We start from the raw sequence: 14,593 nt of genomic DNA, 5'->3' as shown, positions 1-14,593 counted from the left end.
TGGATGATGTTTGCAGTGACACCAATTTATTAACACAAGCATTTTTCTGTATTATATACCAGAAATGAAACTGTCTTCATTGCAAATATACGCCAATACAGTATCGATATGTCGGTCAACCGATGTATTGGATGTTTCATAGACTAAACGATTAATCAGTTAAACAAGATATAATTGACAGATCACATTTAATATTTCTGGTACTTCAACGTTCATGGAGGTTGTGTGAAGGTCGCCATCCATTTCAGTTTCACCCGGTTCATAAACTACTAAACCAATCTGATTATGAAAAAGGGCATCACAATATAACAATTAGCATCAAATCATGCTTACATTGTCCTCCATTAGAGGAAAGGCAAGGGTGGTCTTATACTAATTTGTAAGGTTGTGAAGTGTCTAACACACAAACAAACACGCACACTCAGAACTCCCTCCTGAGCAATAAGACCTCTCCATGGATCATTGCCTGTTATAACAGCATTATTTGGTTATTGACTGAAGCTGTTTTGCATAGGAAAACAAGTGATGTACAAGATGTGTGATTTTATTCTTCTGACCACTGTGACAGTAAATCAACCCTGACAGCCTCACACAGATCTGCATGATCAGTGTTAAGTTCCACTACAATCAGTGTGGAGATTATTCATTATTATTACATGTAACTTCATCCTCTTTCCAGAAATATTACCCAAGATTAGTTAAGCACCTACTTCCTATGAACATAAATTCATTATTCATGAATTCATTAACCTCTCCAAATACAGGCAATTTCACCCTGTCTTGAAAATTAGATAAAGGGTCTTACTCACTCCTACTAATATGTTTCAACCTTTAAACCTATTGTGGCTTTATCTGATGCTGCCACTCCATGTTGCCACGGGCGTAATTGGACTACAGGCTGTCAAATACTTGGATCTATTGACCAAACCACAAAAGTTATGTAAAATTACAGGGCCACATTTAACATTGATCTTAATCAGTGTTTCCAGTGTTCATCATTTGTCTGTTATTCATGATGAAATGTCACAATTAAATTACAGGCTGTAGATCTTGCATAATTCAGACTTGACTCATGATTAATATTGCTTCACAATTTGTTGCTCAGGTAGAAAAGAAATGTCAGAATGGATAAAAATCTACAGGTCTTCACTTTCTGCTTCTCTTTCATGGCTTTTTGCAAGAATTTTGTTCCAAATATAGAACTGCTGAACCCGCTGCTGATTGCCCTTGTCCTTTGAAAAATGCCAAATGATCAAATCATGTAGTTTCATCATTAAAGAAGCTGTCAGTGACTGACACAAAAGGTACTCCTGAGCTATTCTGAGGAACATCTCAGCATTACCACGCAGCAGCTGAAGGTGCTATACCATCGTATATCAGTAAGGCACGCACTGTCCTCCAAGCGATGATTGCTTGAGAATCTGGGGTCAGGCTAATAATGATTCCTGCCCCATTAATTTTACTGCTCCAGCCTGGACTGGACCCTCTTAAGGGTGGCGTGTGTTTAATTAATCATCTCATCCTGATGTCTGGTCAGTGGTCACCCTATCCGTCTCTCACTGTTCCTCTTCGGATGAATAAAGAGGGCTTTTCATCAAGCCTAGAGAAATGGAAAAATGGAAGACTTAATTAATAGTCTTTCTTCCTCCCTCTTGTCTTTTTCTTCTTCCTTTTCTCCTTTCAGACTAATAAAGGTGATGCGTTGGCCAGTCGCGTCCAGAACACGCTGGGCTCCTACGAAGAAATGAAAGACCTGTTAACCAGCCATTCTAACCAGAGCCACTTGGTGGGAATCCCCAAAGGCAGCAACAATGTGCAGACCCCGACCACTTCAACGATGGAGAGACCCACCATGGAGTCCCAGCTTTTCACCGAAGCCCTGAGAGGAGGAACAAGTGGAGGAGGAGGAGGAGGAGGAGGAGGAGGAGGAGGTGGAGGAGGAGGAGCAGCAGAAGGAGGAGTTGGGGACAAAAGGATGGGAAATGCATCTTCCTCATCTTCAACTTCCATGCAACCTCCTGCCTCGACCACATCATCGTCAAACACCACAACGGTCCCACATCAGAATTCGAAAAAGTCACGGAGCTCCATGGACTGGTCAAGGGCAGGCCACGGACAGAGTACCCAAGGAACAGGCCTCGTTCTGGGGTTAGGACAGAACGGGCAGGGGCAGGTCACAGCAGCTGCGAGTGGAAGAGGGAAAATGACTTTATTAGAGGAACAGAGGCATGAAGAACTGTTTAGCTCGCTTAAAGATGAACTCGGTCTGAAAGGAGACTCAAGCCCTTCTTCCTCCTCTTCGTCCTCCTCTTCCTCTTCCTCTTCTTCTCGGAGAAGGCACTCTTCCCACCCCTCCAAAACCCTTCCTCTCCCAGGTGAGTCCCACATAGAAAGGCTTCAAAGAACTGGGTCATTTTGGGGAATTAACTTATGTGCTTTCAATTTAAGAGTTTCATGAAAGGATCGATAACACTGACATGTTTGTACGTTAAATATAAATCTAGAGCCAACAGCCGGTTAGCTTAGCCTAGTTTAGCATTAAAACTTAAATTTCTGAAGGTGGTATGGTCCCACACACTGACAGTCTCCCCACAGACGCACTCACACACAGGAGAGTTAGCCTCTCTGAGCTGTAAGCTTACCTACAACACGGGTGTCACAAAGAAACTTTTACAAGCGGCTGTGAATATGCTTCTAGTGACTGTAAAAGCTCCGGCGGACTCTCTGCTTCCAGTGCAGACACGGAGAGTCTGACAGCAGCTTCTCATAAGCTCCGACTACAAGCACTGACTTCTTGTTACACTGAATGTGGTCAGTCTGTTGATCACTCCGGTCCGTGTCAAGACCACGCCCCCTAAAGTGGCTGTCCTTTGTGGGGGGATCTAGCAGAATTAAGGGGTGTAGTATACTTTAACAGTGTTGAATATCTCAGAATTTGGTTCATCAAACTTGCCATTCACACAACAAAAAAAGGACTTCTTATGTTTGATATTCATGGAAAATTTTGTATGTACTTGTTGGAACCATGAGTGCTTATGAATAATTTCAGTGCAAAACAGACTCTATCACCTTTTGGGCGGGATTTATGAAAATTAACATCTGCATCCGATGATAACCACATCTTTCAGTTGATTTCTAAACCACCAAGCAACACATAATTTGCTTTGATTGTGATTGGCTCCATCCATCTGGGAGAGGGATTTTTCTTGGCATTCAACCTTCATTAGATTTTGACAGTGCAGCGCAAAGTAATATTCTACAATAACAGGTGTTGCTTTGGTTATTTTTCACTTTCTTTTTGGGTTTTCTCCTTTTTCCTTCTCTTCACACAGATGGTGGCAATTTTCGATCTTCCACCATCGACAGTGGCCATTTTAAGTCTTCCACTAACACAGAAAATGGTGGACATTTTAAATCCTCCCCATTTGAAACTGAGACGGGTTCTCACCTGTCTACATCGTCCTCCCCGCTGGCTTCCACATCAGTTCTGACGACGCCTACTCCTGGTCTAACCACTCCCACTTCTGGACTGACTACCCCCACCTTCCCACCTGGTAGCCTATCAGGGAAGCCGATCGCAGTGCAGCAGAAGCCCACAGCATATGTTCGACCAATGGATGGCCAGGACCAGGCGCCTAGTGACTCCCCCCAGCTTAAACCCCCCCTAGTGGCCACAGAGGGATTTAACAACAGTCAGGCTTTCGGAGCAAACTCCGGGAATGTGAAGAATAAACTGCCGAAACTGAGTCTCAGCCACGCAGGCGAGGTAAGAGAACGACCTTCCAAACGTAGTTTAGTAATGAATGGTGTGCTGGTGTACTTTGAGGTTTCTTAGACCAAAAAGTATGCATATGAAGGAAAACTGGTATCGGTTCCATGTCGGTTTTGTTTTGTAGTTGTTACAGTGTGATCAATACAGATTCCCCAAAAGATATAAGTATTGTTAGCTACACTAAACCTATCATTAAGCCTGCTCAATATCATATATAGACTTTTTAAGACTGTGCAATTCCCCACAGACACCCTGAATAAAGATTAGTAGGGTGACTAGCAAGGATAACAAATTTTCTTAAATAAAGAATTTAATTCCTAACTTCCCAATTAAAGAAGACGCTTTTATAATATTTCCATATATATTTGATTATGAGGAATAACCCTTTGAGATGTACTATCTCATTTTCAAGGGGGTCCTCAACCAAATGTGACGAAAACAAACAAAATCATACAGAGACAAAACAAACAAAAAAAGAAACCTAAATAGTTACAAACCAGTGGACAATATTTTTTGTAACATTATGTTTCAACAGGAAATACATACAATTTTGAAAGAAACATTATTTTGACAGCCAAAATATAGTTTAATTGCTCAAAAACAAATTTAAAAACCATAGTTTCTTTAATTTAACTATCTATTATTAAAACTTTTAGCATTTAAATGACTGAATGCAGTGTTACTTATGCTGGAGACATGAATGCTGAAATAAACCCCTCATTCCTTAAAGGCACCTAACATTATTCCAAGAATATAAATCACACCTGACAAAAATAGAACCTAAAATGTATTCATGAGCGTTTGGTTGAGTTGGATAACAGTGACACATACTGTCTGGGCTTCTGATGTTGTGGGTCGACTGCATGTTTGCAGGTTTGCGATAACAACAGCAACTCTCTCTTTTTCAAATCCAGTACTGTGTTTTATTTCCATAAATGATACATTGGGTGAATATTTACACATTAAGCTAATTGTAATGTCAAATGAAACTGACATTACAAAACTCCTCCACAAGTCACTCTCTGAGTCACTCACTTACTCTCCAACCTCCCGCTCTCTCTCTATCTATCTCTCACTCACTTTCCTTTTTCAAAACCGCAAGAAACACCAGGCTTTATGATGTGTGTGTGTGTGTGTCTGTGTACTGTATGTGTGCTGTGTGAAACTGGTTGACAGGCGAGTAGTCATCCATATCGAGCAAGCCAGCTGTTCCTGTGCTTTGATAGAGCTGGTGTGTGTGTGTGTGTGTGTGTAGCACTCCAAATGAGCCCGAGATGGAGCTTTGAGCATATGGCACCGAGAAGGAGAAAGCAAGGGAGACAGGGGAGACAGGGACAAAATTAAAATATACTTTACTTTCAACACTTTCTTATGGAGGGTGAGAAAGACAGAAAGTACATTCATGGCCGTGAGTGGTTTCTTTCACTTTGTTTCACCCACACATCCATGGATATCGCTTGCTTGCTGTTTAGTTTTCACTTCTCTCATATTTATTCTGGCGAGAGTTTGTTGGAAGGAAAATGTAAACTCAATACTGACTGAGGGGGAGGAAGAGAGGGAGAAAGCGGGGAGACTGATGATGGGAGATGGAGGGGTGGTGGAGGGGATGAGGCAGAGAGAGTTAGGAGGGATAGAGGAAGACAATGACTGACTGATTACACCACCTTATCATTGCTGTATTTGTTCTGGTTAGATGAGTTATTGGATGTGTTCTGCAGCTTAAACAGCAAATAGCAGCAAATCAGAGGATTGAACCAGACACCAAATACAAGACTTCAGAGAGGCCTGATGCTCATTTTATGCCAGAAAACAACAAGGGTTCCTACGCAGTATGAAAAAGTATGGAATTTGATTTTAGTCATTTCCAGGTTTAGATAGTATGGAAAAAAGGAGTTTTGTGTATTTGTGTTTCCAGACTATTGCCCTTTTTCTAAAATATAAAATTCAGAATATCAGAAAATAAATTAATCATACAAGCAAAGTGTTTATCATGGCGTATGCTACAACTGCCAGCGGTCTCTATATACATAAAACCACCAACGATTAAAATGTACCCGCGTCTGTGATTTGTTCATTTTTAACAGTGGGATAACCTAATGGGAGCACCCCACTGTCCCCACACCACCAGCATTTAACTTTACCTTGAATTATGTAAGTGTGGCAGCTGAGTGCGGTGCAGTTTCCTCTGTCACATTAGCTGCTCCAGGTTACACCAAACATCTATAGTAAAAAGTGTATCTGTAGTCATATCCCACATCAAATATTTTGTTACAGAGGTGGTTTGGTCCGACTGCTTATTTTCAGGAGCACAGAAGCTGCTGAAATATTACAGGAATATTAATAGGAATACTACAGACAGCTGTGTGTCTCCATGGTCCTCTCTCTCTTCGGTGACTACATGGTGCTTACTTGTCACCTTGATCATGAAGGTGACATTACTCCATAAAGCATACAGTATATATAGTGTAGAATAGAGTATATATAGGATATAGATTAGATAATATTATAGATCCAAGATTAAACTTTTATTTATTTGGCAACATAATAGCATACATAGTCAAAACACATAGTAAAAAACTATTTATTTGCACAATTTTTCTACTCTGTCAAATATCATCTGAAAAATCCACCAAGCTTGACTCAGCAAAAGTATGGAATTTTTCAAAAGAAAATGTCCACATTTTACCCTTTTATTAGTGAATGTGGGAACTGAAAGTGTAGTAACAGTGGTCCTAATGTGTTACATTAATGCAAAACCAATAAAAGGAATTCCTGTGGAGTGAATCAGTGTGATTGATTTTCCATTTAACGGTTTTCAAATTAGTTCAGGTGCCATGAATGTGTTTGAAATACTCAATATGTTGCTCACAGTTCTGTTGTTGAGTGTTCAGAGGTTTTGTGTGTGTATGTTAAGGGTGTGTGTGTGTGTGTGTGTGTGTGTGTGTGTGTGTGTGTGTGTGTGTGTCTGTGTGCGCAATAAGCCTTTAAACTGCTGTGGAAGCTTTCTGTTAGCACTATAGAATTATTGATTGGAGCCCTTTACTCGCAAGTGTGTGTGTGTGTGTGTGTGTGTGTGTGTGTGTGTTTGTAAGAGAGAGAGAGAGAGAGAGAGAGAGAGAGAGAGAGAGAGAGAGAGAGAGAGGGAGGGAGAGAGTGGTACTGTAATACTATTGATCTTTTACTAACGGTTACAGTAGGCTTAAATTTACTGCTGGACACACACACACACACACACACACACACACACACATTTAGTTGCTGTCGGCAGCTCAAAGTGAGGCACTGCATGATTTTACCTTAGAATGATCCAGTTGAGTTATTATGATGTTTAGCTATTATTACTGTGGTTTTAACAGCATGTCGATATCTGCTGTGTCAAATGCATCAGACCTAAAAGAGAAGAATAAAGAATTATTAAAAAGCAAAGTTAACACTTAAAGCCTGTGAAAACTTCGCTTCAAATTTTTAGGATTTCTTTTTACGCATTTCATAGTACAAATAGTCTTGAACAATAATGTGTGTCTGTTCTCATTTCTACATTAAACTCCTTCAAGCTTCTACATCACACTTTTATAAGTTGCATATAGGATGGACAGGATGTCACCAATCATCGATCTGCACAGTGACGCTCAAATATCAAACTGTACGAACAAGCAGAAAAACATACTGTATATCTTTTAGTGGAGCAGAACTTAACTTATTTATTAGAAGTTTAACACTAATCTGTTTCATCAGGACTGTGTGGGTGTGGTTTGATCAGATTTGATGACCAACTGTTATTCAGATGTTGCTAAATCCTGATTGGTTGAAGTACATGATGTCACTTTTTCTTCTTCTTCTTTTCATACCATTGAAAAGACAAATAGATATCTCAAACGTGAAATAACCCAAATAGTTTGAACTTTGGGAGAAATTAGTGTGTTAATATGAGAGAATAGGTTGTCAGGGCCTTTAAAGCAGAATTAATTACTCTTTTGGCCACTTGGGGATAGCTCCTGCTGAGGCTGGAAACAAGGTTGATGAGAGCAGTGAGGCTGAACCGAAACAGTAAAGTTGCGGGCTGTAAAACTAAAACACTGAGCTGAAAGATGGTAAAATGCATGGTAGATCTGAGGGGAACTGCTGAGTCAGGTGGTAATTCATTGTAGGATTGTCCCTACGAGTGACCCTGTCCACATTACATGTAGTCATTTGATCCATTGTTTTAAGAAATTGCAGCTTTAAAGGTTATATATGTAAGATTTAGAACATTAATTTAGCAGCAAACATCTGAAGTCATTGCGTCCTGAGCAGAGAATAACGTCACACTGTCTTTGTCTGTGTTGGTACATGCATAAAATTACCTCTTTTGTCTGCGGAGTCTGGTGGTGTATGACAACATTATAGCTGTTTCTGGTTAAAAAGAAGGTATATGTCTGTAGGGATCATTTCCGTAATGTTGTCAGACACTAACAATATGAGACTGTTTGTTCCAAACAAGCACTTTAGTGGACTTTAACTACTTTGAAGGATTAGCTAATGTTACGTTTTACGGCACATTTAACTGAATGAATTAATGGGTTAGTTTGACCAAACTACCATTGGTGATTGTTGTTGTGTTGAGTTTTATTTATTACCTGTCCAGTTTGAAGAGTGTTATTATCTGCTAAGTAAAAGTGAATACTGCCCATTGGCTTTGTTCTGAGATGCTGGTGCTCTAGTGTGACATCCAGTGGCAAGTGAATTTGTATATAACCTTTAATTTGTGACAAAATTATCAACAAAAAGGTTTATTTTTGTCTTCAAAATTCACATAACATCGAAATATACTTTTTTATAAATCTGTAGGTATTATTAGGTCACATCAATTCAACAGGATTATACAAAAATGGTATTCTGATAGAAGAAGTAAAATCTTTTGTCCTCGAATGGGTAAAAGAAGCAGAAGAAAACACTTCAGATAAATATTTATGCTTTACAGAAACACTAGCTCTACTTGAAGTAAAGCTGTCACTATGCTTTTAGTGACATTCAGTTGCTTAAAGTCTCCACTACATTCTCATTCAGGTAAACAACATTCAAGTCAAGTGGATGTACAAATATATTTGTGAGGCCCTTGCAGCGAGGCTGCAAGAAGGTAAACATGGAGGTGACAGGTGACATTTCCAACAGCACTGTGACAAGTTTCATTTACATGTAGTTCAAAGTATAGAGCTGATGTAATTTCACACTGATTTGAAGGCCTGCTGTGGTGTTTCCGTCAGGCGTGTGTAGAGGTGCACACGGCGCCTCACCACTAATGTAGCGGTAAATAAGAAGCAGGGTAGACTAAGACCTCCAGTCAGTAATCACCATGAGGCTAACACCAACCAAATCAATTCTGCTCTCAGAGAAAGCGTTCATTTATGCCTTTTTGCATGAAAAGATCCTGCCTTTATATAACACACTGGTTTGATAAAAGTGAACATGGGAATATACATTCATAAAAATGGATGTCAGCCTAAGAAGCTGGTTAAACTGAATTCAGATGCACTTACTCAGTACTACATTAAGCTTCTTGCCCTCTAACGTAAGGTCTGTCAAAGTTCTTTATGTATCAGCAGAAACTGGTTTCTGCAGCAGAATACACTTATATAGTGAAAAGGTAATGTAGGGACAGCTAAGCAGAAAAGATGTTACCACTTTTAAAAGGCAGTATGAAACCTTAAAGGTCCAGCGTGCAACATTTAGGAGGATCTATTGGCAGAAATGGAATATCATTTTAATAGGTATGTTTCCGTTTGTGTTTAATCACCTGATAATAAGAACTGCTGTGTTTTTGTTACCTTAGAATGAGACATTTATATCTACAGAGGGAGCGGGTCCTCTTCTACGGAGTTCACCATGTTGAACCACCATGTTTCTACAGTAGCCGAGAATGAACAAACCAAACACTGGCTCTACTGCAGATTTCGCCTTTTGTGTTTTTATCGAGTTTTGCGGCCACTGGAGTTTCTCCTTCACGCTTGGAATGGGAGGGTGAGGCGAGGGCGTTGTAATCATCAACTACACTGCTAGATGCCACTAAATCCTACACACTGGACTTTTAGAGTGATGCAATCCAAGCTTAAAATAAAATAATATAAAATAATCACAGTTGTCACAGCACGAAAACCAATTTAGTCAAATGCATTTTGTATTTTTGCTTGGATTTAACAAATTAACTGTCTTTTCTCTCAGTTTTTAGACTCTTGAAGAAAATTACACATTGAACGAAGTGCAAAAGGGTGTGAATGTCAAGAGTTCTGAATATTTTAGCTACTAACTTTAGTTCTGGTAGGTTAAACACTTAATGTTGGCATCTGTGTCACTGACAACGCTGATGTGTTGCTGGAAGGTGCCAGATGATGTCATATGCTGATTAGCAAATTAGTTCGGTTCATCAAGCATCTTTGAGTTAGACAAGTCAGTACAAATCAGCCTCAACTGTGGTTTATTGGTTATTGGTTTATTGATTAACGCTTGTGGAGTCATTGCATTGAGATTCTTCTGCCGTGGTTAAATAGTAAGGGTGTCTAAGACGATCCGATACGTATCTCGATACGTGGGTTACGATATGATTGAGGGGCGATGCATTTTAATACAGAACAATTGAGTGCCATTCGATGCGATACGATGCAATCATACAGTTATTCAACAAATGTTAAGAACTGTATGATTGCATCGTATCGTAAACATTGATTTTCCACTATGAATTCAAATAAGCCAGTTCTATAAAAGTTGCTTTGCATGCCTTCAAATCAATATATTTCATAAAATACCAGGGAAGTATTTTAGTTTCTTTATGGCACAGGAAAAAAATGAAATCCATGCCATTGTGTTTACTGCTTTTCCAATAGACACAGACACTTACTGTTAGAGAAAACATTTTGACATTATTATTATTATTATTATTATATATATTTTTAATAATTTGTTGGATTTTAGTATATTTTCTTTACTCTTTGCACATTCCCCCGTGCTGCTGTGCCAACTTGAATTTCCTCTGCAGGGATCAATGAAGGAACATCTTATCTTAATATGAATATAAACTGAAGTCTGTCTCACACACTCATGCCCAGGTGCCTCACTCTGGCAGTTAGTTAGGAGAAGCAATGTGACATTTTTTTATAAAATACACATAAGTTCTTCAGTACATTGCAAATCATAAACTTTGCAAATCCCCTCTTACACACACTGAAAAGAAAATAATATATAATTATGAAAATAAACTAGAAAAGGAAATTAAAAAACAACTTTTGTACATAGTTATGTGTGTCTGTCTAACAGAGTATCGATACTTTTGACAGCATTACTTTCCTACCTGTCCCGTGTTTCCTCGGAAGTTATAGCAACTAGTGGGGTTAAAGGGGATATGACGCCATTGACGGCTGACCACAATGAAAGGTACTGTTACTTTATAAAATATTACAGATTTCTCTGAGTTTGAACTGGAAATATCTGTGATAATGTAAAATACACAACTCATAACAACTTATATAAACATTTTAATGCGGAAATGTTATATATTATACCTTTAAGATGTTGTTTCACTCACAATATCGGGACAGTCGAATAAGGGAAATTATGAAAAACAATATATACACTAAATAGCATTAAAAAGAATCTCTTTAGATTCTTAACCTTGTAACAAGGGAAACACCTATCAGCAATGATATCTGCAACCACAGTGAAATTTATGTCAGTGAGGAAGGACAGGAATGAGACGGCAACAGATGGAGAAAGAAAAAGGAAAGAGAGTTTAATATAAATACATTTTACTGTCCAGGCAGGCTTCTTTGATTGGAGTGTAGGTTAAAAGTGAGAAATTAAGGGAAATATTGGATCGAAAATGACAGTGAGGATATAGGGTTTCTACTGACTGACTGAAAAGAAGTTGCAGTGGCTGCCAAAGAATTCTGAATTAACATGAGACCTATTCATGGAAAACTGTTTGTTTTTCAGTGAGCTATGGATTCAGAGCCTCAGAATAATTTACTGTAGAAGTCAACAAATGCTTAAGGAAGCTCTCCCTGTTTGTACATTCATTACTGTAACAGTGCAGATGGATCGTCAGGCAGACGCGGGGGAATAGCGGTGAAATGTGGGGAGGACGGTGTATATAAAATTACTGTATATAGAAATACCTTCTCTGAGGAAATAAAGAAGAGGCAAGAGAATGTGGCGACGAGGGAAACGGGGATAAAATATTTTCTCACTTCCACCAGAACTAGAAGAGAGTTATGAGGAGTCTGCCAATGCAGCAAACAGCTGGCTTCATTTGCATAATACCCATCAGGCCTCTCTTTCCCTCAGGCAGCCTGTCAACTCACGACCGAGACATACACGCATATACACACTCATGACACCACCATTCACTCTGTCGTATATTTATAGGCACCACGTATCTTCTAGAAAGTAGTGCTACTGTATCAGTCGAATTCAAAGCTCCTCTGTGACTCAATGAAAGCTTTTTTAATGCTTTAATTTATTTGATTTTCATAAAGCAGACTAATTGCCTCTGCAGAGAGAGGAAGATGAGACGATTTAGCTTTTATGCTGATAATAAAATGATCATAAAATCGTCTACTAGAAACAAAGAATACAGTCCGATGAATCAAACTACTCTTGAGTGGCTGCAGTAAGTCAGAGAAGAGGGTGCTTGGGGAGCAATATACTTTAGCCAAATGGCATAGGGGAGGTCTCCCATCAGCAAGGTGCTGCTGGGGTGTCATCACAGCAATAGCTGCCCCGTGATAGGAGAGATCACAGAGGAGAGAGGGCAGCAGCCTGGGCTGGTGTATGTGGGTTTTAAAATTCAATAATTTAACAGCTGAGATCGTCTTCAGGTTTGTTACAAGATGATGTGGTCTGCGATAATGAGAACATGGGAACGATGTGGGGTTAGATAACAAATGGTGGTGATGTTATGTCAAGTTATATGACGATGTACAAGCAGAAAGAAAGAAAAAGCATGTCAGCATCAGCTAAAACATTGCTGACAAAGTCAAAAGTACATCACTACATTTCTCTTTACATTTCACAGATTGCTTTTTCCTTAGAGACAGCACACACACACACACACACACACACACACACACACACACACACACAGGATGGCGGTTTTATGATTGCGGCTGCCACAGTGCAGTTAGTTATTGCACTGCCGTTTATAACAGACAGAATATAATTTCAGATGAACTGTTTACCCTGAGGATTAACATTATAGCTCTGTTGACTGGATTAGCTGCAATGATCAGCATTGATCTCTGCTGTCACTAGAAGGGGCTGATTCTGTGTATTATCGCCCCTCAGAGTGCTGTCATCTCGCTACTAAGTAAATCCCCCCTTCACACCATCTGAATTGGACATTTTTCAAGAGGCTGGTCAGATGAAACTGCTGTTATTTAAAAATTTCCAGCAACGCCGGTGAATCTGAGGTCTGCGGTTCAAGCTGAGGGCAGGGCCGAGTGCTCGACACGCAGCAGCTCCCGGTGATGGTTGACCGGGGGTCGCAGCAGTCAATCCCTGCACTTTAACTGCAGCTTCCACATGGTCTGCTGGAGTGATTTGGGGGCTTAGTGTGCCAGCAGTAGCATGTACCTGATGTCATGGGTTCACACAGTGAAGACTTTAATTCATAGTTTAAAGCCTGAGTCTGTGACATTTTAATAAAATAATTATGAGCGGGTGGAGGGGTATTCAGAAATCATTTTAGTAAAAGTAGCAACAGTGAAATAAATGTAACAGCAGCAAATTAATTTAAAAACCTCTTATGCAGAATGGCTCATTTGGGAGCTTATATTATTATATAAAGTATATTATTGAAGTATTATTGTTGAACATGTATTTTATTGTTGCATCATATTTTATAAGATGATTATGGATGGATTAACCTGTTGGGGGGCACTGATATATTTATTCTGTCGCCTTCAAGTTCCCATAAAGTCCAGTGCAACCAGTACTCATATGCTGAAATAATACTGCATAGTGATAGTTCTGGTAATTTGATTGAACCCACCTTAATTTAGGAATATACACCATGTGAGCACCATATAAACTACAATCCGTCTGCCACACAATGATGTTGTTATGCACTCTCTTTGGTTGATATTGAGATGATGGTTACTGTTTGCATGAACTGTTAGCTGCATGAAAACTACTTGGGGATATGAATAAAGTAAAAGCATAGAAACAGAGGCTTCCACGTTCACTCACTTCAACAGTTCAAGCGTAATACATCACTGTCTTACAGAGTATCACTCCACCAACTCAAGCTATTTCAGGTAACAGGTAAGGTACAACGTCTTATGGTTCCCATCGAAGATAGGGAATAGGGTATGACATCCTCCCAATAAACATTCCTAAAATAAGGCAATCTTAATAAAACCTAAATGAATATGTAAAGAATAGATACATTTTACATTTTTGTACTTGAATGGCAAATGCCAAACAAATTTGCGATTAAACAAATCACCAAAAACCAATTTACACACAGTGAATGCTTTTGGTACCCCTCGGGGGGTTTTGTACGAAACTTTTAATCTGTAACCAAAACTGTGACATAAATTCAAAAGTAGAATTTCTCCCTCTGAAATGTGGAGAAAGCAGGAGGTAGTAGCATCAGTACCTCGGAAATGTACTTTAGCACTGTGTTTGAGTAGACATACTTACTTTGCAGCACTGATTGCTGTCTAACTGCAGCCAGAGAGGATTGTTTCATATGTCTCACAGTCATGATACTACGGAAGCCGAAAACAGGCTTGTAAATATTTTTCATTATCTTGAGGTAACAAGACAATTTCTGAAAAAACAAGAAACAGG

The 14,593-nt window shown here is 39.3% G+C and overlaps 1 protein-coding gene across 1 annotated transcript in view; it reads left to right on the top strand.

The window, feature by feature from the left end:
• The window catches only part of aff2 (AF4/FMR2 family, member 2), a 156,855-nt gene that overhangs the window by 48,561 nt on the left and 93,701 nt on the right, over positions 1 to 14,593 (top strand). Inside the window, exons 3-4 of the mRNA XM_051419060.1 lie at positions 1,685 to 2,375; positions 3,333 to 3,766. Of these exons, the coding sequence (XP_051275020.1) occupies positions 1,685 to 2,375; positions 3,333 to 3,766 (1,125 nt within the window). The remainder of the gene's footprint in view (positions 1 to 1,684; positions 2,376 to 3,332; positions 3,767 to 14,593) is intronic.

The sequence above is a fragment of the Dicentrarchus labrax genome, unplaced genomic scaffold (genome assembly GCF_905237075.1).
Source record: "Dicentrarchus labrax unplaced genomic scaffold, dlabrax2021, whole genome shotgun sequence".
In the NCBI taxonomy this organism is placed as follows: domain Eukaryota; kingdom Metazoa; phylum Chordata; class Actinopteri; family Moronidae; genus Dicentrarchus; species Dicentrarchus labrax.
The sequence above is the reverse complement of the archived record's forward strand: the minus strand, read 5'-3'. Positions and strand labels throughout refer to the sequence as shown.